This window comes from Trichechus manatus, unplaced genomic scaffold (genome assembly GCF_000243295.1).
Source record: "Trichechus manatus latirostris isolate Lorelei unplaced genomic scaffold, TriManLat1.0 scaffold00015, whole genome shotgun sequence".
Taxonomy (NCBI): Eukaryota; Metazoa; Chordata; class Mammalia; order Sirenia; family Trichechidae; genus Trichechus; species Trichechus manatus.
In genome coordinates this window covers 764901-791690 of record NW_004443951.1, presented here as the reverse complement: position 1 = coordinate 791690, position 26790 = coordinate 764901, and the positions used below count along the sequence as shown (strand labels likewise).

At 48.7% G+C, this 26790-nt stretch overlaps 1 protein-coding gene across 1 annotated transcript in view; it reads left to right on the top strand.

The window, feature by feature from the left end:
• The first annotated feature begins 412 nt into the window (after positions 1–412).
• The window catches only part of ACOT11 (acyl-CoA thioesterase 11), a 70356-nt gene continuing 43978 nt past the window's right edge, over positions 413–26790 (top strand). The window contains exons 1-3 of the mRNA XM_004372039.2: positions 413–489; positions 583–681; positions 1029–1107. Of these exons, the coding sequence (XP_004372096.1) occupies positions 413–489; positions 583–681; positions 1029–1107 (255 nt within the window). The remainder of the gene's footprint in view (positions 490–582; positions 682–1028; positions 1108–26790) is intronic.

Sequence of the window (26790 nt, the reverse complement as noted above, 5' to 3'; positions counted from 1 at the left end):
CAAGGTGACCTTCCTCAACGGACCTCGCCGCTGGGGTTGAGATGAGGACAAGCACGAGGCCTGGCACATGGTAAGTGCTCGCTCAGTTATTGTGAGGCATTCATTATTCCTTCTGATCCACTTGTCCGCTCAGCGGCTCTGGCCCAGATCTCTTTCCCCTTACCTTCTTCCCTTACCCACCAAGCACTTTACTGTCTTGACATGAAAAGTCCACCATGAGTAGCAGGGCCTCCTCCTCAAGCCTTTTGCAGATGTGAGAGGGAGAAAAGAAAATCCTGGTGTCTCCGTCAGTGGTGGGTACAGATAGGCTGAGGTGGGTGCTCCGGGAGGGGTGGGTGAACCCTGCATAGCCATCAGGGTGGACTTTGGCAGGAGACACTTTTAGAAAAGTCGTGCTGCCTATTTTAAGGACATGAAAGCTATGTCCTGTCTCCAGCCAGCAGCTGCTAGATCCCAGCAGCCTGGAGCGGAGCAGGCGGACTCCCAAGGGTGAGGAGTCCTAGCAGGTGGGTCTGGTGTTTCTCTGGGAGGCTGCTGGCAGCTCTCTGGCTTCCTGCCACCTTCTGGCCTGACCCCTTGCAGATGGATGGTGCCCATTTTGCCAGTCTTAACTGGCCAGGGCCGGGAGCTGGAGCCACCTCCTCCTGGACCTTGGGAGCGGTTGCAGAGCCAAGAGACCCCGTGAGGAGGGCGGTGGGGGCTGGAAGTGGGGGTAACTGAAGTTTGGCTATGGCTGGAGGCAGAGCATCTGGCCAGGTGCCCAGTGGGTGGGCACAGGGCCCCCTGGCGTGGCTGTGGCCCAGCTGGCAGCCTCTCTCCTCCCTGCAGGCGGGCACAGGAGCCTTGTGTGCAGGGTTCCAGGAGGAGGGGGCAGAGGGCGGTCTGAGGAGAGGCCAGGACACTCTGTGATAACAGCTGGACTCAGGAGGGGCGGGCACTTGGGAGGAGGAGCAGGAGAGAGGCTGTAGGCTTCATTTAGCACCGAGCCTGGCTGTGGCTCCGGTGACCAGTAGCTGTCTCTTTGGAAGGTGCTGCTTCCCACTAACGGTGCTGTTCCACGGGGACCCCATGGCCATGATCCAGAATGTTGGAAATCACCTGCGAAGGGTATGGATGGAGGGCTAGGGGCAGACCGAAGGCAAAGGGGAGGGGATTGGAGGCTGGGGCTCCAGAAAGAGGGCTGAAGTTTCCATTTGAAGTCACAAGCTTGGCATCTTCTCTTGCGCTTTCCACGGGCCATTTTCTAGCTCTCTTTGGAAGGAGAACTTGCAGAATCCTGGGTTTTATTATAAACAACGATCCAAAAGCAAACCCCAGGGGCCATTAGATGCCCCAGGGCTGCCTGTGTGACGTGGAATCCTCTTCGGCAAGTGCTTTGCGTCTGGGGGCGGGCGCTTCTCCCTGCGGAGGTGTGTGCGTGCTTCTCCTTCTCCGGACATGCAAGCTCTGTGGCGCTGCTGTGCTTAACTCTCAGAGTTCAGGCTCCAAGGCCCTGGAGCTGGTAGAAGTTACAGGGTGAGGGGTGTGCGTGCGATGAGTGTGACAACATGAGCGTGACAGCATGAGGCTTGGGGTTCTCGGGGATGATAACCTCCTCGGGAGAGCAAGCACAGGACCAATAATGGCTGTGGGAAAGTGTCCTGCAAGGTGGCCTCACAAAGAACTTTCTGTGGAACCTCTTAACAGAGACTTCGGAGTGGAGATCAGTTGCTGAGGCATGAGACAGACCCAGGTTCACGGTGGCGCCTGGCAGGTTCTTTGATCTGAACGGAGAAGGATCAGGACATCCTGGCAGAGGTCGTGCTGGGCGTAGGGTGGATGTCCTCTGAGAATGTTTTTCAAGAAAAGCCTTTTAGAAGAAAACCAAAACCAAACCTGTTGCTGTTGAGTCAATTCCAACTCACAGCCATCCTATAGGACAGAGTAGAACTGCCCCATAGAGTTTCCAAGGAGCGGCTGGTGGATTCAAACTGCCGACCTTTTGGTTAGCAGCCAAGCTCTTAACCACTGCGCCACCAGGGCTCCCCTTTTAAAAGGGGCAAGGGCAAATAAAGAAATCTCTTATTTGTTCTCCCCCTCCATCTGTAAGACCAGCACTCAGCTCAGTCCTCTGCAACTTCACCCGGCCCAGGGCACCTTCTCTGCCCTGGTTCCCTTGTCCCAGGTGCAGCCCTCCAATCGGCCTTCCACACAGAAGGCATGCTTCTAAAAGCTAAATGTGATTACTCTTCACCTGCTTAGACTGCTGCCTTCAGTATGGCATTCACATTCCTTACTTGGTACAAAAAGATCTTGCTAATCTGGGCCCTGCCTACCTCTTCCTTCTCATTCTCTGCCATCCTACCCCTCTGCATTCTCTGTGGCAGTCACTGCCACTGCCTGGGTGTAGCAGATCTGTTCTCTCCTCCGTGCTTTTGTACCTACTGTGCCTTCTGCTAGGATATACCCCCTTCTGCTAACTTGTCTCCCTTCAGAGCTCAGCTCAGATGTCGCCTCCTCTCGAAAGCCATCCCAGATTGCTCACTGCATTGTGAGCCTCTGTGTTAGTGCCTTGTCACACTGGATAATGTGGTGGACTGGCATGTCCATCTCTGTCACCAGCCAGTGAACTCCACGAGGAGCTCTCTGTGTGCCCAGCACAGGGCTGGGCACAGGCCAGAGCCCCAGGGAATACTTAAAGAGTGAATGGGGACAGCAGCTTCTCAGTGAGGCCAAGCGTGAGATCTGGGCAGCAGAGCAGAGATGACCTTCCAGGTGGACAGAGTCTTTGCAAGGTGGCGGGGGGTGTCCGAGTCTTCTTTGGTGTCCTGCCATACTTAACCCTTCATGACTCTTCTCATCCTTGTTCTCCGTTAATCCTCATCGGTGGTCGGCAAGGCAACAGGGGAGGGCCGTATCATTAGGACCATTGTACAGAGATAACAATAGCAGCAAATCCTTATATAGTATTGTCTGTGTGCTAGGTACCTGTCTCAGTTGTCTAGTGCTCTGCTCCCGGCACTGCTTTCTTGATGGTATGAGGTCCCCAACTCTCTGCCTGCTTCCCTTTCTTTTTATCTCTTGAGAGAGAAAAGGTGGTGCAGGCCACACCCCAGGGAAACTCCCTTTACATTGGATGTGACCTGGGTAAAGGTGGTGTTACAATCCCACCCTAATCCTCTTTAACATAAAATTACAATCACAAAATGGAGGCCAACCACACAATTCTGGGAATCATGGCCCAGCCAAACTGATACACACATTTTTTGGGGGATATAATTCAAACCATGACAGTACCATACGAAACCCTTTGCATATGTGAACTCATTCAGTTCTCTATGAGGTAGGCACAGTTAACATCCCCGTCTCCCAGACGAGGAAACTGAGACTTGGGGAGGTTAAGTGACTTGCCAGAATCACACTGGTAGAAGTGGCAGAGTTGGGATTTGAACTCGGGCAGCCTGGCTCCAGAGTTTGAGCTCTTGAGAAACATGAGACTCAGCCTGATGAAGGTGTGGAAGTGGATTTAAACCCGTGTGTCCCAGCTCCTGGCCCAGCTGGCATCCCCCGTGCTGCCCCCATAGAGCCTGGGAGTGGAAGCAGGTGTGGGGTGCAGAAACTGGGCCCACGAGCTGACACAGATGACCTTATCCCGGCTAAGAACACTCTGGCTTTGATCTCCACCTTTGGACCACCACCTGAATCTCAGGCCTCCTTGGACTTCCCTCATCGTCTCAGTTTCCCTGGAACACAGCAGGATATGGGAATGTTTTCTGGGTTGGTACCAAAGCTACTTTTAATTAAAAACAAGCAAACCAGAGTTGTACACCTGTAAAAAGTTGAATTGGCCAAAGTTGTGCAATAGATGTATTTATAACAACAACCAAAAAAAAAAAGAGTAGCTGCTGAGCCTGCTTATGTACAACCAAACATCTCATGGGATTTCGTTCCTTGGTTTGGAGGTTTAGGGTCATGGTTTCATGGGACATTTCAGTTAATTGCCCTAATAATGTGTTCAGTGCTTCTGTTCTACCTCCTAGTTCGTTATGTAGTGCCTGGGATCTTAAAAGCTTGCAAGTGGCCATCCAAGGCACAATAATTGGTCTCTATTCACCTGGAGCAACAGAGGAAGAAGGAGAGTCAGTAATAGAGGAGGAAATGGAATGTGTGGCTAATTGCCTACATGAACAACTGCCTCCTCTGCCACGAGACCAGAAGAACTGGATGGTGCTGGCTACCATTACTGAACATTTTGATCAAAGATTCTATGGAAGAACTCTGGTCAAAAGGGAGAAAATGCAGAACAGAATTACAAATTCTCACGGACTCTAGACTTGCTGGAGTCATGCAGGTTGGATGAACCCCTGAAATTATTGCCCTTAGATAATCTTTAAACCTTAAACCAAAAATATCCCTTGAAGTCATCTTAAAACAGAACAGTAGTTAGCTTAACTAGTAAAAAAGGCCTGTATTGAGCAGAGCCCTGGTGGTGCAGTGATTAAGAGCCCAGCTGCTAACCAGAAGGTTGGCTGTTCGAATCCACCAATTGCTCCTTGGAAACGCTACGGCGCAGTTCTACTCTGTCCTGTAGGGTTGCTATGAGTCAGAATCAACTCGACAGAAATGGGTTTGGTTTTGAGCATCAGGCTCTTTTAAGAACTATCTATATGGGATCCAACTGACAACAGCAACTCAAAAGATTAGATAGGAACCTTAGGGGGAAGTGAGTTTATGTTAATGAGGGAGGAATAACTCAGAAAATGTGAGTGAGAGTGGTCGCACAACTCGAAGAATGTAATCAATGTCGCTAAATTGTACAGGTAGAAACTACTGAATTGGTGTGTTTTGCTGTGTATATTCTCAACAACAACAACAAAATAAATAAAATTTAGGAAAAAAAACAAAGTAAAAGCCTGAAGTCTGAAGATTTGGACTCTAATCATTGAACTAACATTGTAATTGTTAATTCGGATTCTCAGGTTCTAAATGAATGTTGTGAGGTCCTACTTGCATACTTTGCCATTACCACCTTGCAATAAACTAAACGAGTTTATGCATGTCCAAAACAAAACAAAACAAACAAACCAAACCCCCAAACAAACCAGAAAAACACCCCACTGTCTTCTCTGGATGGCACAAACAGTTTGCACTGGACTACTAACCTAAAGGTTGGTAGTTTGAACCCACTCAGCAACACTACAGAAGAAAGGTCCGGTGGTCTGCTTTTGTAAAAATTACAGCCAAGAAAACCCTATGGAACAGTTGTACTCCGTAACTCATGAGGTTGCCATCAGTCAGAATCGACTAGATGGCAATGGGTTTGTTTTGTTTTTTGTCTTCCTTGGGGATTTCAGATTAACTGAGAATGGAAGAGGGGGCTCAGATGACCCACGAACCCTACCTCATCAGTGGTTTGGGGGCTCCTTTCAGTATCCTGTGGCATTACAGACAGTGCTTTTGAAATTGGACGGTTCTGGCTGTCAACCCACCACTGGGTATCCAGCGAGTAGTGGGCATGTGAGAGTGAGTGAATGAATGAATGAGGCAGTGAGTCTGCTGCCAAGCTAGGGGTCGGGGTGAGAAGTGCTGAGAGCCTGTCTGGAGGTGCTGGAGAGGTCCCCCGTCTGTCCCTGTCCCAGTTTTTCATTCTCTCAGTGGAGAACCTTCTCCTTCCCTCATCCAAGATGTTAGTCTCTACCACGTACTGAGTCCAACAGTTCTGGGCTGGCAGGGACCTGCTAGAGCCCTCGTGAGAGGTGGCCAGACTCTTGGAAGGTCTGGGAACCTCTACTAAGCCCCTCTTCTAGCCTATCCAGGTCAGATGGTGATGGGGCTGTTTGTCTCAGTTCCCCCTAGAAGCACCGTGCCTGTGTAGTGCTGCTGCCAGGGTGGTGGAGGATTAGAAACAGCTGTTGAGTGTCTTCTTAGTCTCCTGGTGCTGCCGTAACAGAGATACCACAAGTGGGTGGCTTTAAAGAACAGAAATTTATTTGCTCATGGGTTTGGAGGCTAAAAGTCCAAATCAGGGTCTAGGCTGTATAGATTCCTTCTGTGAACCTCTCTCTTAGTTTCTGGTATTTGCGGCGATTCTTGGCATTCCTCGACATCTGTCTCCCCACTGTTTGTGTCTCTGTGTCTATTCTGCTCTTTTTATAACTCAGAAATGATTAGGTTTAGGACCCACCCTATGGCCTACTTTACAGAACAAAGAAAACTGGTGTTTCCAAACAGGGTCATATTTACAGGGGTTAGGATTTCAACGGAAATCCTGGTGGCATAGTGGTTAAGAACTACATCTGCTCGCTAAAAGCTTGGCAGTTCGAATCCACCAGGAGCTCCTTGGAAACTCTACAGGGCAGTTCTACTCTGGGGGGAGATACAATTCAATCCATAACAGTATCTGTGTGAGCATTCCACACCTACAGACCTGTATACTGCTCCCGACCCCCCAGCTGTAATCCTACTACTTCACCCTGGACCTGAGGATAGCTGGAGGGGCTCCTTCTCCCCCAACGCACCTCCCCAGCCTCATTAGGGTTCCAGCCCAGTGTGGGGAGGTTTAAGGCACAACATTTGGAGTAGCCATCCCTGGATTAGAATTTTAAATTCACCCCATTACTCACGGTGTGACATTGGCCCAGGTATTCCCCCTCTCTGGGTGTCCCTAAGGTCCCTGACAGCCTTGACATCCTGGGGCTCTGAACATTTATATTTGTGAGGGATTGTGCACATCCTTGAGTTGGTCCAGATGGTAAAATGCAGGGCCTGACTCCCTTGAGGAGCCCACTGTGTGGCAGAGGCAGCGGGACCTGTGTGCCTATCCTACAGTACCAAAGCAAAAACCAAACCTGTTGCCATTGAGTCGATTCCAACTCATAGTGACCCTACAGTGACGCTATAGGACAGAGTAGAACTGCCAGTTGGGGTTTCCAAGAAGCAGCTGGTGGATTTGAACTGCCAACCTTTTGGTTAGCAGCTAAACCCTTAACCACTGTGCCACCAGGGCTCCTATCCTATAGTAGAAGCCTAAAACTGTGGATGAATGGGTGACTATGGGAGCTCAGATGAGGGCTGAGATGGTCCTGGAAGGCTTCCTGGAGGAAGAGGTGAGTCTCGAACATTTGGCTTCAGCTTGTTCAAGAGACACATGACAACCCCAGTCTCAGCCATGGGCAGACATCCTTAGTTTTCTTAGTCTGTCTGGAGGACTCTTCTTCATCCTTCAAAACCCCACTCAGCAACCATTTCCCCTTTGAATCCTCATCCTGCCTCCCCTTCAGGGTTAATTGATGTCCCCTCAGGATTTTCACCAACTTTAGTTGTCCCTTCCGCAGGTACTTACTGCGTGGTTAGCATGTGGCAAGTGCTGAGTTTATAGAGCTGACAGCTAGTGTGGGAGATATAATGAAGATAGTCAAATAAATACACAATGGAAATCTGTGATAAGTGCTGTGAATAGTAATAATAAGAGTAAAGGCCGTGTTAGCTATGTGCCAAGCATGTATTAACTTATCTATTCCTTATAAAGACTCAGTGAAGTCGATACTGTTATTGTGCCCATGAGACTGAGACACAGAGAAGTTAAGTAACTTGCCCAGGGTCACGCAGCTAGTAAGTGTCCTCGCTGGGATTCAAACTCAGGCCGTCTGGAGAACAGGGAACTGTGAGAGAATAATGAGGGAGGTCAGGGAAGACCTCTCTGAGGAGATGATAACCGAACAGAGACACAGAGGCTGAGGCAGTCATGGGAGGGGTGAAGGGAACTGTGTTCCAGGCAAGAGGAACCACATTCATTTGCAGGCCCCAAGGTGTGGAAGGTTGGCTTGGTGCATTTATGGTGCTGAATGGAGGCCCGTGTAGCTTGGGGTGGAGTGAGTTGGGGGCAGAGCTGTTAAAAGAGGCTGAAATGAGGCTGTGCTGTGCCATGGGCAGGGGTGTAGCGAGAGTAACAAGCACCCAGGGGCAATCTCTAAATTGTGGCCACTCCCAGTTAGAGTGCTCAGGGGCAATTTCTAAATTTCGGCCTCCCCTAATTTCAAGATGAATAAATGTCGATAGTGGTGACACATTCGCAGAAACACCACCCCACCCTTCTCTTGTTCAGCTGCCGCAGTCAGGCGCCTTTCATATTTGTGGCTCCTCGGAATGTCATTCCTCTCCTTGTCTGGCGCCCCCTTGGGCTTGTGCCCAGGGCAAGTGCCTCCCTCTGCCCTGCCCCCCCAAAGCTTCTGGCCGTAGGCTGGGGGTCTAGGCCTTTTAGGCCACGCTTGGGGTTTGGGGTTCCGTGGGTCGTATTATCCTGCCCACCAGACTGTGAGCTCCTTGGAGACTCTCAGGTCCCCAGGGAAACACGTCATCATGATGGTCCCAGCTGCCTTCCCATCCACCCCAACTCCTCATAACAGGGAGATGGGCACTAGGACCCCTATGTGCTAGGCTGGGATCCCTTTCTCAGACCCTGTCTTGTCCAGGGAGGCATCTGGAGCCTTTGTGCTCCCAGAAAGTGGCCTCACATTCAGCCCCACCCCATTCCAGCCTCGTCTGTCGACCCTGGCACACTGGCAATGCAGATTCAGGACCCCAAGCTCTCTGAGTCGATGCCCTGCCCTCCCCCAGGGTCTGGGGAGGCTGTGCCTGCTGCCCTTCACCTTTGTCTGGTCCAGAGGCAGGGCCAAGTTGGCGTCTCTGGTACTCCCCACCCCCACCACCGCCGCATGCTGCTCCCCTGCTCATCCACAGTGGAATGAGTCCAGAAACCTGCCATAGAGACACTAACTCACTTCACCTCTGCAGGCCTCAGTTTCCTCATCTGTGAACCAGGTCTGTCCCCACAGATCTGGCCAGATCATTAAGATTAAAGAAGTTGGAGGAATGTAGAACTTGGCCTATAATTGACCATGGTGAATACTGATCCTGTCTTTTCATCTCTTCTGGACTTCAGTTTCCTTAGTGGTTCAGTGACAGGATTGGTCAGTCAGATGAGATGGTCAAAGCTACTGTTCATTAAATATCTACTATGAGTCAGGCATATTTAACTTCCCAGCAGCTTTTGCAAGGCTGCTGGTATTCATCTGGCTTTACAGGTAGGAAAGCCAAGGCTCTGGAAGCCTGGGTGGCCCTTCACCAGCCTAGAGGTCAGGGCAGGCTTCCTGAAGGAGGTGATGGGTTAGCTCTGGCATTAAGTAACTGCCCAGGTCACAGAGCTAGCTAGGAAACTCAGAGTCCCAGTCTGACCCCAAGCTCCAGCCAGGTGGGCAGGGGCCCTGGGCACTGTGGCTCCTCTCCTTGTCCTGGGTCGACCTGGTTGAGCAGAGACTGACACCTCCACCTTGTGCCTGCTGTGTCATGTGGCTCCAGGGACAGATGGTGCTGCCGGCTGGTCCTCTGCCAGCTCCCTGGCTGCAGGCCCATGTGCTCCCTTCCTTCCCTAGGAGCAGCCTCCCTTGCGTGTAAGAGGTGGCGTCAGGGCAGCAATGGAAAGGATTAGAGTCTAGCGTTTTGGGGGCAGAGAGATGAGTCAGGCTGGACCTGTCCTCAGGGAGTCCCAGGCTGGTGAGGAGACAGGAAGGTGTGTCAACCAATGATGGCAGTGCAGTGTGGCCAGGCTGGGACTGAGGGAAGCCCGGGTGGCCCCTCACCAGCCTAGGGGTCAGGGCAGGCTTCCTGGAGGAGGTGATGGGTTAGCTCAGCCTTGAGAGCTTTTCTAGGTTAGGAAGTGTGGTCTAGGCAGAGGCACCTATACATGAGAGGTGGCAAAATGCCAGTTCTGCAAGGAAATGGGAGAGAATTCAGTGATGACTCCTTGGGGAGACCCCACTGGCCCCCTTGTCCCTGTAATCTGTATATCCTGCCTGGGCTTTCTGGAGGCAATTGTAATGATAACAACACTACTCTTCAACAGTAATCATTTGCTCTCAGCTTAGTTGAGTAGACACTGAATTTTTTTAAAAAATTAAGGTACAATTCACATAGTATAAAATGCACCCATTTAAAGCATACAACTCAGTGATTTTTAGTATATTTACAAAGTTGTGCAATCCTCACCACTATATAATTCTAGAACATTTTCATTACGCCTCAAAAGAACCCCATGCCCATTAGTAGTCACTCCCCCTCAGTCCCTGGTAGCCACTAATCTACTTTCTGTCTATGTGAATTTGCCTATTCTGGGCATTTCATGTAAGTGAAACCCTACAATATGTGGCCTTTTGTGTCTGACTTCTTTCACTTAGCATAAGGTTTTCAAGGTGCATTCATGTTGTACGCATCAGTACTTCCTTTTTATGGCTAAATAATATTCCATTGTATGGATATACCACGTTTTGTTTATGCATTTATCAGTTGATGACATTTGGGTCGTTTCCACTTTTGGCTATTATGAATAGTGCTGCTATGAACATTTGTGTATAAGTTTCGGTGTGGACATAAGTTTTCATTTCTTTTGGATATATACCTAGAGTGGAATTGCTGTGTCTATGTTTAACCATTCGAGGAACTGCCAGACAGTTTTCCAAAGCAGCTACACCATTTTGCAATGTATGAAGGTTTCGATTCCTTCACACCCTCATCAATACTTGTTATTGTCATCTTTTTGATTATAGCCATCCTAGTGGGTGTGAGGAGCCCTGGCGGTACCCTGGTTAAGAGCTCTGCTGCTAACCAAAAGGTCGGCAGTTCAGATCCACCAGCTGCCTTCTTGGAAACCCTGTGGGGGCAGTTCTACTCTGTCCTATAGGGTTGCAGTGAGTCGGAGTCGACTTTTTGGAGTGGGTGTGGAGTAGTATCTCACTGTGGTTCTGATGTGCATTTCTCTGATGGCTAATGATATTGAACATATTTGCATCTTTGTGCTTATTGGCCATTTATATATTCTCTTTGGAAAAATATCTGTTCAGACCCTTTGCCTATTTTTTAATTGGATTATTAATTGAAAGAGCTCTCTATATATTTTATTATAATTTATTTTATTTTTGTTGTTTTTGAGAATATGCACAGCATAACATACACCAATGCAACAATTTCTACATGTACAATTCAGTGACATTGATTACATTCTTCGAATTGTGCAACCATTCTCACCTGCCTTTTCCAAGTTGTTCCTCCCCCATTAACATAAACTCACTGCCCTTCAGTTTCCTATCTAATCTTTTGAGTTGCTGTTGTTAATTTGATCCCATATAGATAGATCTGAAAAGCACACGATGCTCAAGGCAGATATTCTTTACTAGTTAAGCTAAAGTATTGTTTGGTTTTAAGAAGACTTCAGGGAATATTTTTGGTTTAAGGTTTAAAGATTTTCTCACGGTAATAGTTTCAGGGGTTTATCCAGCCTCCATAACTCCAGAAATTCTGGATTCCATGAGAATTTAAAATTTTGATCTGCATTTTACCCCTTTTGATAAGTATTCTTCTATAGAATCTTTGATCAAAATGTTGAGTAGTGGTAGCCAGGCACCATCTAGTTCTTCTAGTCTCATGGCAAAGGAAGCAGTTGTTCATGGAGGCAATTAGTCACACATTCCATATCCTCCTCCTATTCCTGACTCCCCTTCTTCCTCTGTTGCTCCAGGCGAATAGAGAACAGTTGTTGTGTCTTGGATGGCCGCTTGCAAGCTCTTAAGACTCCAGGCACTACACAATGAACTAGGAGCTGGAACAGAAGCACTAAACATGTTACTAGGCCAACTAATTGGGATGTCGCATGAAACCATGACCCTAAACTTCCAAAGCAAGGAACTAAATCCCATGAGGTGTTAGACTGTATATAAGCAGCCTTAGTACATACTCTTTTTTTTTTTTTTTTGGATTGTAGATATGTTTATCACGTTTGCCAATTCAACTTTTTACAGGTGTGCAACTTATTGACATTAATTATATTAATTGGCTGTGCAGCTCTTACCCTTAATTAATGTGATTTTTTCCATCACCATAAACGAGATATATGATTTGAAAATATTTTCTCCTATTTTGTGAGTTGTCTTTTCACTTTGATAGTGTCCTTTGAAACACAAAAATTTTTAATTTCAATGATGTCCAGTTTACCTATTTTCTCTTTTTTTGCTTGTGCTTTTGGTGTCATTTCTAAAAAACCATTGCCTGATCCAAGGTCTTGAAGATTTATGCCTATGTTTTCTTCTAAGAGTTTTATAGTCTTAGCTCTTACATTTAGGTCTTTGATTCATTTTGAGTTAATTTTTGTGTATGGTGTGAGATAGGAGTCTAACTTCTAACTGAATATCCAGTTGTCCTAGCACCATTTGTTCAAAACACTGTTTTTTCCCCATTGAATGGTCTTGGCATTTTTGTGGAAAATAAATTGACCATAAGTGTGAGGGTTTATTTCTGGACTCTCAATGCTATCCATTATGTCTATTCTTATGCCAGTGGTGTTGGCGAAGAATATTGAATATACCATGGACTGCCAGACGAATGAATAAACCTGTCCTGGGAGAAGTACAGCCAGAACGCTACTTAGAAGCGAGGATGGTGAGACTTTGTCTCACATACCTTGGGCATATTATTGGTTGGGACCAGTCCCTGGAGAAGGACATTATGCTTGGTAAAGCAGAAGGTCAGCAAAAAACAGGAAGCCCCTCAACAATATAGATTGACGCAGTGGCTGCAACAATAGGCTCAAGCATAACAACGATTGTGAGAATGGTGCAGGACCAGGCAGTGTTTCATTCTGTTGTTGCTATGAGTCGGAATGAACGGCACCTAACAACACCATAAATTTTAGAGTCAATTTAATCAACTTATCTATTTCTTCCCAATAGCCTTCTAGAATTTATATTGGGATTACACTAAATCTATAGATCAATTTGGGAATAACTGGTATCTTAATATTATTGAGTCTTCCAACCCATAAAATGGTGCTCTTCTCGTATTTTAAGTCTTTACTTTCTTCCAGCAGTGTCTCTCAGGTTTCGGTGAGCAAAGCTTACATTGGTTTTTAAAAAGCATTACTAAATATTTTATATTTTTTGAAAAAAATTTTTTGTTCAAGAATAAGAGAAAAAATATTTTTAGACAAAAATTGAGAGTTTGCCATCTGTGGATTTTCTAAAGAAACATCTAAAGAATTTACTTCTAAAAGAAGAAACAAGATCCTGGGGGAAGTCTGAGAGAAAGAAGGAATGATGAACAAAGAAGTGGTTAAATATGTAAGAGATACAATTATTGCATACTGTCTTAGGTTGGATTCTTTAGAGAAGCAAAACCAATAAAGCATATAAATATATATATGTAGAGAGAGATTTGTATCAAGGAAATGGCTCACGTGGTTGTAGAGGCTGGAATGTCCCAAGTCTGTGGGTCAAGATAGAGGGTTCTCCTGATTCATGTAGCCACAGGGGCTGGCGAACTCACAGTTGGTACGTCAGAGAGCAGGGCTCTTGCTCACAGGCTGCAAAGATCGATGAATCCCAAGATCAGCACGCAAGACTGCAGGTAAACTGCTAGTTCAAGTCCCAAGAACCAGAGGTCAGACGAACAGGAGCCACCTGCAGGATCCAGCTTGAGAAAAAGCCCCCGAACCCTGCCAGAATGTCTGCTTATGTTCAGTACAGGCCACATGCCCAAGGAAACTTCCTTTCAACTTATTGGCTACTCAGAGCAGATCCCATCATGGGGGTGATCACATATCAAATCTCAACAGGGAAGTGATCACAACAATATACAACTGCCAAAACATTGAGAATCATGGCCCAGCCAAGTTGACATGCATATTTTTGGGGGACACAATTCAATCCATGATAGGGACTCTTGCCATCTTAACAATATTAAGTCTTCCAGTGTATGAACATGAGTTGTCTTTTCATGACATTTGTTATTAAACATTTCTTTTGGAGCAGCAGCCTGGTAAGTAGAAAGAACTTCAGTGGTGAGAAAAGCAAATTCCCAGCTCCACCACTCATTAGCAGAGTGCAGTTGGGCAAGTCCTTTTAGACAAGTGGAACTCTCCGTTCTCTTTTCTGTGGAAGAAGGATAATTGTACTTCACAAGGTTTTGGTGAGGATTAAATGAGATTATGGATACAAGATAGATAGCTGCTATCAAGTCGACTCTGACTCATGGCAACTAGGTATAACTTAATGAAACATTGCCAGCATGTTCAAGTCCACCATTATGGCTGTTGTGTCAATCCATCTCACTTAGGGTCTCCCTCATCATTGCTGTGTGTCTGCTTCACCAAACATGATGTCCTCTGCTAGTGATTAATCTCTCCTGTTGATGTGTCCATAGCAAGAGAGTCAGACAGTGTTCTGTTGTGAACCATAAGGTTTTTGTTGGCTAATTTTTGGAAGTAGATTGCCAGGCCTTTCTTCCTAGTCTGTCTTAGTCTGGAAGCTCTGCTGAAACCTGTCCACCATGGGTGACTGTACTGGTATTTGAAATACTGGTGGCATAACTTTCCACATCACAGAAACACGCAAGCAACCACAGTATGACAAACTGACATGGTGGTATGGATACAAAGCCATTATGTAATGTATATAAAGTCGTGACACATAGTAGCTGCTCAAGAAATGATAGTGAGGCACTAGGACTCTAGAGACAGGAGCCCTGGCCCCTGTTTCTTATCTCCTCACATGGGTATACACTTTGCAGTCTACAAAGCGCTCGCACATGCTTTACCGTGTCTGGTTCTTCAGAAGCCCAGTGAGTTAGCAGGGTGGGTAACAGCACCAGAGAGGACATCACTCAAGATGCTTGCTGGAGTCGGGGTGCTGAATCTTGGGTCTCTCCACTGCTCCGCATTGTCCTATCTGTGACTTCTAGAGCAGGCTCTGATCTGCTGTGGCAGTGTGCCTGGGCCCCAGGTGTTGCCCCGCCCCATGTGTGGCCCTGGCCTCAGGCCTGGAATTCGATCAGAGGTCGGGAAGGGGAGTGGCTCTTGGATCTCCCTAAAGTGGCCTCAGTCGTCTAGCACCACTCCAAGGCTGAGCCAAACCTAACCAAAAACCAAACCCGTTGCTGTCGAGTCAATTCCCACTCTTCCGACTCGTAGCAACCCTGTAAGACAGACTACTGCTCATAGGATTTCCAAGGCTGTAATCTTTACAGAAGCAGACTGCCACATCTTTCTCCCGAGGAGCAGCTGGTGCGTTTGAACTGCCGACCTATGGGTTAGCAGCTGTGTGCCTTAACCACTGTGCCACCAACCAGGTGGGTCTAAATTTTGTTTTGATCTCTTAGGGAGGGTGTGGAGAGACAGACTCAGCATTTCTCTTTCTTCTCTATGGACACAGCCCCTGTGAGCTGTGGGAGGGACTAATGGGAGGTCTGGAGTCAGAAGACGCTGACTGCTCTTGAAGTAACCCTCAGGCTAGCGGCTTCCTCTTTCTTAGCCTGTTTCTTCATCTGTGACGTGCAGACATGGGGGTAATAATGATCTCTGTCTCTTGAGCCTGTTTTGTGCGAGGCAGGTTACGCCATGCGGGCACTGACACATGGAAAACTCCTAAGAGGTTGGATGGAGCGCCTCCAGGCTTTGAGAAGCAGTGGGGTATATGGGAATGGCTGTGTTCCAGCAGAGGAAAGGGCCCAAGGAGCTCCCTATTTGACTTTGGGGCAATGGGACAGGAAGAGCACGGTGTTCTGTCCCAGTATCCCCCACCCCTGGGCTCTTTGAACTCTGAACTTACCTGGTCCCCACCCTCCCCTTGCCTTTGAAGATAAAAGCAGAGCATCTGGGCAGCACAGCTAGAGAAGGTGGGTCTCATTGCTTAAACTGGTTCTCAGCCAGGCAAACAGACAGTGTGAGGGGCCTTCTGAGCCTGCCACCTGGGGTGTCTTTACCTCAGAGATCCCTGCAGCCCAGGGGTCAGCCTGCTTGCTTGGGAGCTGGAAGGAATGATGTGGGAGCAACTGCTCAGAGACTGTCTCCCTGACCAGCTCCTGCTCCATGACAACTGGAAGGCAGAAGAGCCAGGAGGCAACTGATGGGGGTTTCTGAAGTGCCAGGCTCTGTCTCAGAAGTGCCACACTATCCCTCCAGTGTCTCTGCAGCACTGCTGCCAGGCTCTGGAGTCAGTAGAACCCAAATCCAGTCTCCCCTCTGCCATTTACTGGCCACGTGCCCTTGGGTGGATCTTTGCTTGAGAACTTCCAGTGTTTCCCATCCAACATGGAGTAAAATCCAGACTCTACAAGGTCTGACATGACATGGCCCTGTCTGCTCCCTCACTGCATTCCCGGTGTGCTCCTCTCCCTGATGCCACCCCGTTGTTCCTCTGACACGCCAAGCTTGTCCCTCTCCTTGGGATCTTTGCCCCTTCTGTTCCTCCTTCCTGGAACCCTTCACCCCAGAGCATTGCACAATTGCTTCTTCTTGTCATGCAGCCTCTTTGATTACCCAACCTAAGCTAGCTGGTCCCCTTTGACCACTCTCTCTTTATCACATCTCTTTTTTTCTTATAGCACTTCTCACGCTCTAAAATTATCTTGTTCTTTCATTTGTTTATTGGCCATCCATGTGTCTTGTTCAATGCTGTATCCCCAGCATCTTAAAAGAATGAATGGGAGCTTTAAAAGAAGATTGATATTGACCCCCAGCTGGAATTAGCCTCTATCTTACCTTGCCCCCATTCTGGTCTTGGTTTTGTCCTTGGTAGGGTCTTACTTTGGACATGTTATCAGGAGGGGCCAGCTCCTGGAGAAAGACATCATGCTTGGCAAAGTAGTGGGTCAGTAAAAAAGAGGAAGACCCTCAGTGAGATGGATTGACACAGTGGCTGCAACAATGGGCTCAGACATAGGAACGTTTGTAAGGATGGCGGAGGACTGGGCAGTATTTTGTTCAGTTGTACATAAGGTCACTATGAGTTGGTACCAGCTCGATGACACCTAACAACAACAACAGGGTCCTATCTGCCCTCTGACCCAGTCAACCCTCAGATTTGCATCCCGAAGCGCCACACACAGGCTACACACAGCCTGGCTCCTTTCAGTCCTTCCTGGGACCTGTCCCTGTCCCATGCCACTCCCTATTCCTTTCTGTTCACCCCCTTCCCAGGGCTGGGCCTCCTGCTGCCTGAGATGACCCAGCCATGGACTGTCTCCTTCCTGCCACTGAGTCATTCCTGCCATAAAGGTGGTCCAGCCCCACCACAGCAGAAGCTTTCAGCAGCCGCAGAGTATCCGCAGAGTATCCTGTTTGATAATGTAGAAGTCGCTATTGAGTTTGTGGACAGATGAAATCAAGAGGTCATTTTTGCATAAGCAACCATTAAGCTAGAGCCACTTCAGCAAGCATGGGACTTAAACAGAGTGACAGAAAAACTTCAATGCAGGCTGACATAACGAGTCTTGGTTTTGGTTTACAGCTACAACCTTTCAGACGGACATTTATGACCAGGTGTATCTTCATTTAAGCCATGTGATCAAATGTTGAACGGAGCAGAAAAATGTGGTGCTCCATCAGAGACACCTCCCAGGCTTGATTTCACAAGTGTTAGTGGTCTGTGCCCTTTCCTGTCTTACTGGACTCTCCTCTTGGATCTGGAATGTCTTGTTCTCAGTGAACCTGAGCTGGTTTCTTAGGATTGCGGCAATCTTTTCCAGGAATCCATTTCCTTCGGGAGGGTTCTTGAGCCTTTCTGGGGCCTGGAAAATGAGGTTTCCCAGCAGTTGTCCAGGTGGGTTACCAGACCGTGTATGGGTATCGTGGGAGGCCCCCAGGGGAGCACCACAGACTCTGTCCTGCTCAGCATCTTGATTCTTGGCTGAAACGAAGCCCTGGTGGTAGACAGATTGCATGTTCAAATGCCAGTGCCAGAGGGAAAGCAAATGGATTGCCACAGATAGGGGTTTAAACAGGTTCCCTCTAACCCCACGGCTGCTGGGAGATTCCCTGCAGCCCTCCCTGTTGACCTGCAGCTTAGGCCCCGGTCCTCACACTTCGCCTGGGCTTTATAAGGACCACCTGGCCAGTCACAGGGGACATTTCTTACCACAGGGACCTGGGCAGGTCATGTGGCCCTTCCTGGGTAGGATGATTTCCCGTGTCATCCAACAATGCCTCAGCTTTTTAAGAAAAAAGAGCTGACCCATCCTGAACATTTTCTATGGGTCAGGTCCTGCTCTAAGCACTTTGCACGTATAATCTCCTTTAATCCTCGCTATGATATTATTTAAGGAGCCCTGGTGGTGCAGTGTGAGTTGGAATCGACTCAATGGCAACAGGTTTAGTTTTTGGAGTTTTTTTGGTGGCGCAGTGGTTAAAGTGATTGACTGCTAACCAGAAGTTCAGCAGTTTGAAACCCCCAGTGGCTCCATGGGAGAAAGATGTGGCAGTCTGCTCCCATAGAGATCTACAGCCTTGGAAATCCTATGGAGTCTCTATGAGTTGGAATCGACTTGATGACAGTGGGTTTTTTGGGTTTATGATATTATTGGAGTTCCTGGATGGTGCCAATTGTTAACGTGTTTGGCTGCTAATAAGAAGGTTGGAAGTTCAAGTCTACCCAGCAGCACCTCAGAAGAAAGGCCTGGTGATCTACTTTTGAAAAATTAGCCTTTGAAAACCCTGTGGAGCACAGTTCTACTCTGGCACACATAGGGTCACCATGAGTTGAAATAAACTCAAAGGCAACTGTTTGGGAGTCCCTGGGTGGTACAAACGGTTAACGAGTTTGGCTGCTAACTGAAAGGTTGGAGGCTCCAGTCCACCCAGAAGCGCCTTGGAAGAAAGACCTGATGATCTACTTGCAAAAGGTCACAGCCATAGAAAACCCAATGGAGCACAGTTTTACTATGAAACACATGGTGTCGCCATGAATCGGAGTTGACTTGACAGCAACTGGTATGATGTTATTATTCCCATTTTATAAATGGGGAAAGTGAAGTTCAGAGTGACCCAAGTAAGTGGCTTAGGGTTATCCAGACAGACAGGGGCAGGGCCAGGATTCCAATGCAGCCTGCGTCCTCTGGGCCTTGCTCCCACCCTCTTGCCTGTGCCTTCCTATTTCTTTTTCTTCTTCTCTCTCTACCTTATTCATCATTTTTTCAACAAACTTGTCTTGAGGGATCAAATTCCTTTGAGACAGTGTAAGGAATATGGATAGACAATATAGATAATATCTATATCTAGATAATATCTAGAATAGGTAGGATTATAAGCCCATCTTGGCAGCCAGAAAGCCTGAGGCCCAGAGGAAGCCCCTGGTGCATAGTAACTGCCCAGTAAAGGCATGCTTGGTGCACCCGCTCTGCTCAGCAGCCTCCTCTAGAGACCAGGCCAGGCCCAGCTCTGGCTCTCCTAACTCTTCCATTTGGTGACCCAGGGCTGGGAGGTCTCCTGTCTTAGAAGCAGCCCACAAGGGTTGGTGCCCCCTGCTAAGCCTTGTTCTGAGGCCTGGCCCACTCCTCGTGCGGTGTAAGGGAATGAATTCAGTGGATAAAAATCACAACTCCTACTCCTGTGACTTTGCTTAGCAACGGTTTCTTGAATGCTTTGGCAAAAAAATAAATAAAGTCAGTATATTGTACCAGGGTAAGCTGGGTGAGGCAGGAAGGAAGAGAGCAAGAGGACTGTAGACCTGGGTGGGGAGATGACTGCTGGGAACCCTCTGATGCCTTGCGGGTGGGAGGGGGGTGCTCAGTTGGGAGGTGCTGCCTGAGGGCCTGGGAGAAGGGGCCCCACTGGCCGGGGAGAGTGAGGAGAGGGGCCTGCAGGGGGCTGGAGAAGCAGCTGGGGCCTGGAAGGGCTGCCAGCTTCCTGGGGCAGGAAGTCCCAGATGAGGCCAGACTCCCGAAGGGCCGAATTGCAGCTCAGGCCTGAGGAATGCGTACAGTGGGGGAGGGGGCCCCTTTCCTGCCTCCTTCACTTCTTTCTCTCCCTCTGTCTCGTGCGTGCGTGCGTGCGTGCGTGCGTGTGTGCGTGCGTGCGTGTGTCTCTACACGCACATACGTACAAGCTTCTCTCTTTTAATTGCTCCGCTTCCTACCAGCCTGTTTCTCCTCCCTCCCTGCTTTCTTTTTTCTCATTCTCTCTCCCTTCTCTCCCTCTGGCTCTGTTTTTCCCTCTCTGTCTGTGATGTCTCCCTCCTTCTCCTTCCTTCCCTCTTCTCTCTCTCTCTCCCTTGCTCTCGTGGAAGGGACTCGTGATGCCCCATAGCTGGTGTGCCCAACTCCAAGGCAAATGGGGTCATTTGTAGGATGGCAGGGCCTGGACCCATCTTCTGGCAGCCTGTTGCCATGGTGACCCAGAGGCAGCACCAGGCAGCAGCCTTGGCTGTGCGCAGAGAGGGCTGGGGCATCGGGGGTGGGCTCTGACTGGGAGAGAAGCTGGGCCTGTTCTCACAGCCCCTGAATGGCCCACCCCGCTGCCAGGATTCCCAGCATGAGTGTGATTGCCTGTGAGTGTGGGTTCTAGGCTGGCCCTGAGAGGCCACATAGTTGGGGGCCAGTCGCACTTGGGGCAGACCCCAGTTCTAGCCTTTTTCTGGGGTCTGCTGCAGGTGGGTGCAAGGGAGGTATGGCAAACAGCCCCAAGGGAGAAAACCACAGGGAGCCAGCTGTCAGCTGGGTGAGGGGAATGGAAGAACTCTGATAGGCAGAAGTGCTCCTCAGTTGAAGGGCCTGTGTGGAAAGGGAGTGAGCCCCCTGTCTCTGGGAGTGAGCAAGCTGATACTGGACAGCCACTGGAGGGGGTGTGGTAGCTGGGATCCCTGTGCCTGAGAGGGGCACCTGTAGCTGACTATGAGGTTTCCTCTCACTCCTGAGAGCTGAGGGTTTTCAAAGTACAGTTTTTGGCTCACAGAGAACTTGCAGTTTCTTTGCTGGTGGTGGTCCTTGGGCTTTGAGCATCGAGTGGGACAGTGTTCCAGAAAGTCCCTTGACTTAGACTGTGCTGGGAGGAGGTACTGATACCATTATATTTCCCAAAGAGGGCGTGAGGGTGGAGCGGCAGGAGCCCTTGCTAGGAGAGGGAAACTTCCCAGGAGTCTTGGCTCCAATGGGTCCTGACCTGGCATGCATGGGTAAGGAAGGGTCTGTGGCTGGCACAAATGCCTGGGAACCAGCAGTAAGTATCCTGCACATCAGATGAGAGAGGCAGTTGTAGCAAAGTGTCCAAGCAGCTTCAGCCTTTGAGTTGAACAGGCTTGGGTTCAAGTCCCACCTTTGCCCTTTACTAGCTGTGTGATTTTGTGCGTGTGTGAGTTAATCTTCCTGAGCCTCTATTTCCCCCTCTGTAAAATGGGAGTAATAACAATGTCCAACTGTTAGGGCTGTGTGAAGATTAAAAGAGATAATGCATATAAAATGTTTAGCACAGCACCTGGCACATATTAAATAGTCATGTAGGGGAGAGTGATTGTTCTCAATCTCACCTGCACATCTACCCCTTTCAATTTTATAAATGAGGAAGGTGAGCCCGGAGAGCTTAACCCCTTGCCCACAGCCCGTAGGTTGTTAGTCCTGGGGCACAGTGCAGGGATGGCGCCCAAACAATACAGAGAAGCAGGAGTAAGAATTGTGGCCGAGGTTAATCTGAACCCCGGGGCCCCACACAGCCGGTTAACTCGTCATGCAGGTTTCGGCTTCCACCCCACCGTGGTCAGGTTCCCCACACGCTCCCACAGGCCCCTGCACGTCCCTTGGCGTAACAGCACCTCCTCTCACCTCTGTCTCTCATTTAGACGGCAGGCTCAGGGAGGGTGGGGCTGGGTCACTAGGTCATGCAGGGGGAGGCCCTGGCTCAGACTCTTTCAGCAAGGGCTTGAACAGAAAGGAGGGCAGAACCCACTCCATTTTACAAAGCACTTTTTCCCCTCTCCTTTGCGCCTCAGGACAGTTCTGCAAAGTACTTATTATTCTCATTTTACAGATGAGGAAACTGGGCCATGGAAGGTGCTCAATTGTTACTGAATGAAGGACTGAAGCAAGGGAGGGGAAGCAACTCGCCCCAGGCTCCTTGGCTAGTGAGGGTAGATCTGGGATTCAAGTGCAGTCCACCCAACCCCAGAACCCACTGTCCCAGGCTGCCTCCCTGCTCACATTTCCATTTCCCAAAAGTGAAGAGCAAAGGCTACCAGAGCCTGTGGTGGTTTAGGGAAGAGATAATCCCTGTCCAGCCCAACTGCTCCATCCTGTCCAAGTAGGATCTGAACACCTCAACCGGTCCTGGCTGCTTTTCACTCCCCCAGCTTTCATCCTGACATTTGAAGTCCATCACTAGCTCCGTAGTGGGAGGAACGTGTACAAGCTGAACTGTCTTATGTGGCTGACTCGGGAAGTAGTGAGCTCCTCGTTCCTGACAAGGGCATGAAGCCTCTTACAAAGGACAAAGGACCTTCTCAGCTCTTTTATTTTCACAACAACCCAGAGAGGCTGACAGGATGGGGATTATCAACCCTTTATCAGATGAGGAGACTGAGGCCCAGCGAGCAGAGATGCCTGCCCAAGATCATGTAGTGAACTGGTATCAGAACTCCCACACTTGAACTTGGTCCCTGCACCTCACCTAATATTTTTAGTGACTTAGTTTGCTGTGTTTGGGGCTCAGCAGTTAGTAAAGCTGAGAAAGTCTGGGTCCAGGGTTGAGGTTAAGGGTTGACTTTCAGATAAAATTGAACGTGTGCACCTGTATATAGTCAAAGACAAGGAGGTTAAACTTTAGGCTTGATTCCTTTATAAAGCAATGAAAAATGTAACAGCATGCCTCCATCTTCATTATGTTAACAGTTCCCCAAGTTGAGGCACACTACTCTGCCTGGTCTGTGACTGAGGAGGGTCCTGGCCGTGGCTCTGCTCCCTGTGAAGAAGCAGCATTTCCTCCTGACGGGAGTCCCTGGGTGGTGCAAAGGGTTAACACACTAGGCTGCTAACCGAAAGGTTGGAGGTTTGAGTCCACCCAGAGGTGCCTCGGAAGAAAGGCCTACTTCTGAAAAATCAGCCATTGAAAGCCCTATGGAGCACCGTTCTACTCTGACACACACGGGGTTGCCATGAGTCGAAGTCAGCAGCAATTGTTTTTTACTGGTTCCTCCTGCCTCTACCTTCAGTTAGTTGAGTCACCACAGCCCGAAGTTATTTTCCTTCTCTCTTTTCATAACCCCACCCTGTCTTTGCCCTCCGCAGTTCTACAGACAGGTCTCAGAGTCCAGGCTGGATAAGGGCCCGTGCCCAACTGGATTCCAGATGCCACCCTCCTGGGGGCTGTTCACAAAGGACTCTCCTATTCTCCCTCAGAAAGTGTCAAGTTCTCTGGCTTGGGAGAGGGGTGAGCAGGGCTGGCCAGTCAGTCCCCTGCATGGGTGCACAACCCCATGAGTGGGCATCACCCCATGAGAGCAGGGTGTGACTTTGCCAAGGTGGAGAGCAAAGCTGAATTCATCCAATCACTCTGTCTCCTTGAAACAATGCTCCCTCACAGAGCATAGCACTTCACAGTTAGCCAAATGCCTTTAGTTTGGAAATCTCCTTTGAGCGTCACACTCCTCTTGGGTGGAGATGGGGTAGGGGTATCTGCCCAGTTTTCAGAGGAGGAAATAACCTTCAATAAGGTCTGCCAAACTCTAAGCCCTTTTGCTTATGACCTTGGACAGAGAGCTTTCGTGCCTTAGTTTTCCCATCCATACAACAAAACAGTTGTAACTGCAAAGTACTTCTTACTCATGGAACTGAGGAATGAGCTGCAGCGTAGGGTCCAGAGACCTATGTCCAAGTCCTGGCTCTGTGGCTTAGAGCTGTATGACCTTGGACAGGACTTGGACTTCTCTGGGCTCAGGTCCCCTGTGTGACCTCGCCAGTGTAATACCTCACAAATTGCCCATGGGTCAGATGAGTTTTAAGGAACTGCCCTCTTCACCCTCTCTGGCCTTCTGGCGGCCTTCTCAGTGGGCAGGGGCAGTTCTCAAGGTTACCAATCTGAAGCTGGTGTCAGATTTCAGACAAGGTCATTTTTACCCTTGTGGGTGGAGGGTGGCAGGTGATGTTCAGGCTTTCTGTTCTAGAATGGGGTGAGGGAGCAGAGATGGGAGTGGGGTCTCGAGTGGGGAACCTCGCCTGACCTCATGGTCCGCATCCTCCCAGCCCACATGGAGTGACACTAGTGGGACCTAGGGACTCATTCATTTGGTCCACAATGAACCAGGCTCTGTGCTAAGCCCCATGGATGCCATGAGTAGAGAGAGGCTTCCTGCCCTCGTGGATCTTAGGGTCTGGTGTCAACCAAATGCTCCCACGATTAAATGGAAGTTGTCCTAGTGTTGAGCACTGCAGAGGCAAGGTACCTGGCACCAGGGGCACTGAGGATGAGTAATGGAGGTGAGGGGTGAGCAGGCATCACAGAGGTGAGGGAGGAGTGTTCCAGGCAGAGGGAATGGCATGGGCAAAGGTCCGGTGATGGGAGGCAGCATGATGAGTACGGAGCTGAAAGGAAGGCAGTGTGGCTGGATTTGGAGGGCAAGGGGGCACAGAGTGCGAGCAAAACTGGGGGTGTGTGCAGGGAGTGTGTGCACGCGTTGTGCCCTGCGGGGCCTTGTGGGCCTTGTTAAGGAGTTCCGTCGTAAGCCAAACTCTTGAATGATTGGAAAGTCTTGGAGATTATCTAGTTAAATGCTCCATTTGACAGATGAGGAAACTGAGGCCCACAGAGCCAATAATAAAATCTACTATTTGTTAAAGGAGACTTGGTGGCTCAGTGATTAAAGCACTTGGCTGCTAACTTAAGGGTCGGTGATTCGAACCCACCAGCTGCTCCTTGGGAAAGAGGTAGTAGTCTGCTTCTGTAAAGATTTACAGCCTTAGAAACCCTATGAAGGTGGTTCTACTCTGTCCTATAGGATCTCTATGAGTTGGAATCGACTCGATGGGACACAACAGCAGCAACACCATTTGTTAAGGAGTCCCGGTGGTGCAATTGTTAAGTGCTCGGCTACTAACTGAAATGTCGGTGGTTTGAATCCACCAGCTGCCCCATGGGATGATCTGCTCCTGTAAAGATTACAGCCTAGGAAGCCCTATGGGGCAGTTCTGCTCTGTCCTATAGGGTCACTATGAGTCGGAATCAACTTGATGTTACACAACAACAACCATTTGTTAAGCTCTTAACCATGTGCCAGGTACCATGCTAAACACTTTACTTTCACCATCTTTTATCATTCTAATTATAACCCCAGGTTCTTTTATTATCCCCACATGACAGATGAGGAACCTGAAGCATAGAGAGGTAAAATGACTTGCTCGAAGTTTCTTGGGGATGATGAGCTGGACTGAAAACAGCCCACGAAACCTCTACTCCAGAAGAGGAGATGGAGCTGGAGATGGGGCTAAAGGCTTGTCTTTAGCACAGAGTTTCAATTATGTCTCCTACCCCACCTCCCTTCCCCACCAGGCTTGGGGGCTGGGCAGGATTAGTGAGTTGAATACCCTTCCGTCTCTTCTCCTCATGTTTGGAGAAGAGAAGATCTGGCCATCAGAAAAAGTGGAAAGCCCGCTGCCCTTCCAGCAGCCGTTGGTCGGTGTGCACCCTGTTGTGAGCACTGAACTGGGCCTCAGGGCCCTGGGCTCTGTTCCCTTCTCAGTTACTGACTGGCTGTATGACTTGGGGTACTTTGCTTCCTCCCTTCCCCCATCCAAGGCTAGAATGGAAGTACTATAAAGATACAATCATGGACTCTGGATGGTGGGTCTGGGAATGAGTTAAATTCTACCACTTGCCAGCTGCTTGAAAGCAATGGACCCTCTCTCAGCCTTAGTTTTCTCATCAGAAAAATGGGTAGAATAACAATGCCTTCCTGGCAATGTAGATATAAGAATTAATGAGATAATACACCAGAAAATTCCTAGGGTAGCACCTGATCCGTAGTAGGTGTTTGATAAATGGCCAGTGAATGAGTGGCATATAAAACCAGAAAACCAAACCAGTTTCTGTCGAGTCAGTTCTGACTCATGGCAACCCCAGTGCATATACCAAAAAAAAAAAAAAAAAAACCCCACAAAAACTAAACCCATTGCCATCGAATTGATTCCGACTCATAGTGACCCTATAGGACAGAGTAGAACTACCCCATAGTGTTTCCAAGGCTTAATCTTTATGGAAGCAGACTGCTACATCTTTCTTGCACAGAGTGGCTGGTGGGTTCGAACTGCTGACCTTTTGGTTAGCAACCAAGTGCTTAACCACTGCACCACCAGCACTCCTTCTAGTGCATATAACCAAACCTAAACCCATTGCCGGTGAGTAGATTCCGACTCACAGCAACCCTATAGGACAGAGTAGAATTCCCTCATAGGGTTTCCAAGGAGCAGCTGATGGATTTGAACTACTGACTTTTTGGTTAGCAGCCTAATGCTTAACCACTGTGCAACCAGGCTCCAGTGCATATAGGAAGTGCTTAATAAAAAATATTGGTTCCATTCTCTACCTTTCCGACCCCAATATCTTGACAATGCTCTGTAGCTACTAGTAAAATGAAGATATTTGTATAAAACACTGGGGTCTATTATTTATCTCCTAGAATGAAGATATGATCCGATGGTATATGACAATCAGAAGCCTGCAGAATAGCCCACTGGCGTCCTTCCACGCTGCCTTCAGGCCAGCTTCATGAACAAGGGCTCTCCCTTTTTCCTTAAGAGCTTGGTACCCACTGCTACCCTTTTTTGCCTTGTCTCCTGGGAATCTCAAGACCTATGTGATTCTCTATGGCTACATCTTTCTGCAACTGGATTCCTAACATAATCCTGTCCTCCTTATTTGGTTCCTCATCTCTGTTTGTTTGCATCTTGGCTCCTGGTGCAAGTGCCGCGTGTGTGTGTGTGTGTGTGTGTGTGTGTGTGTGTGTGTGTGTGTGTGTGTGT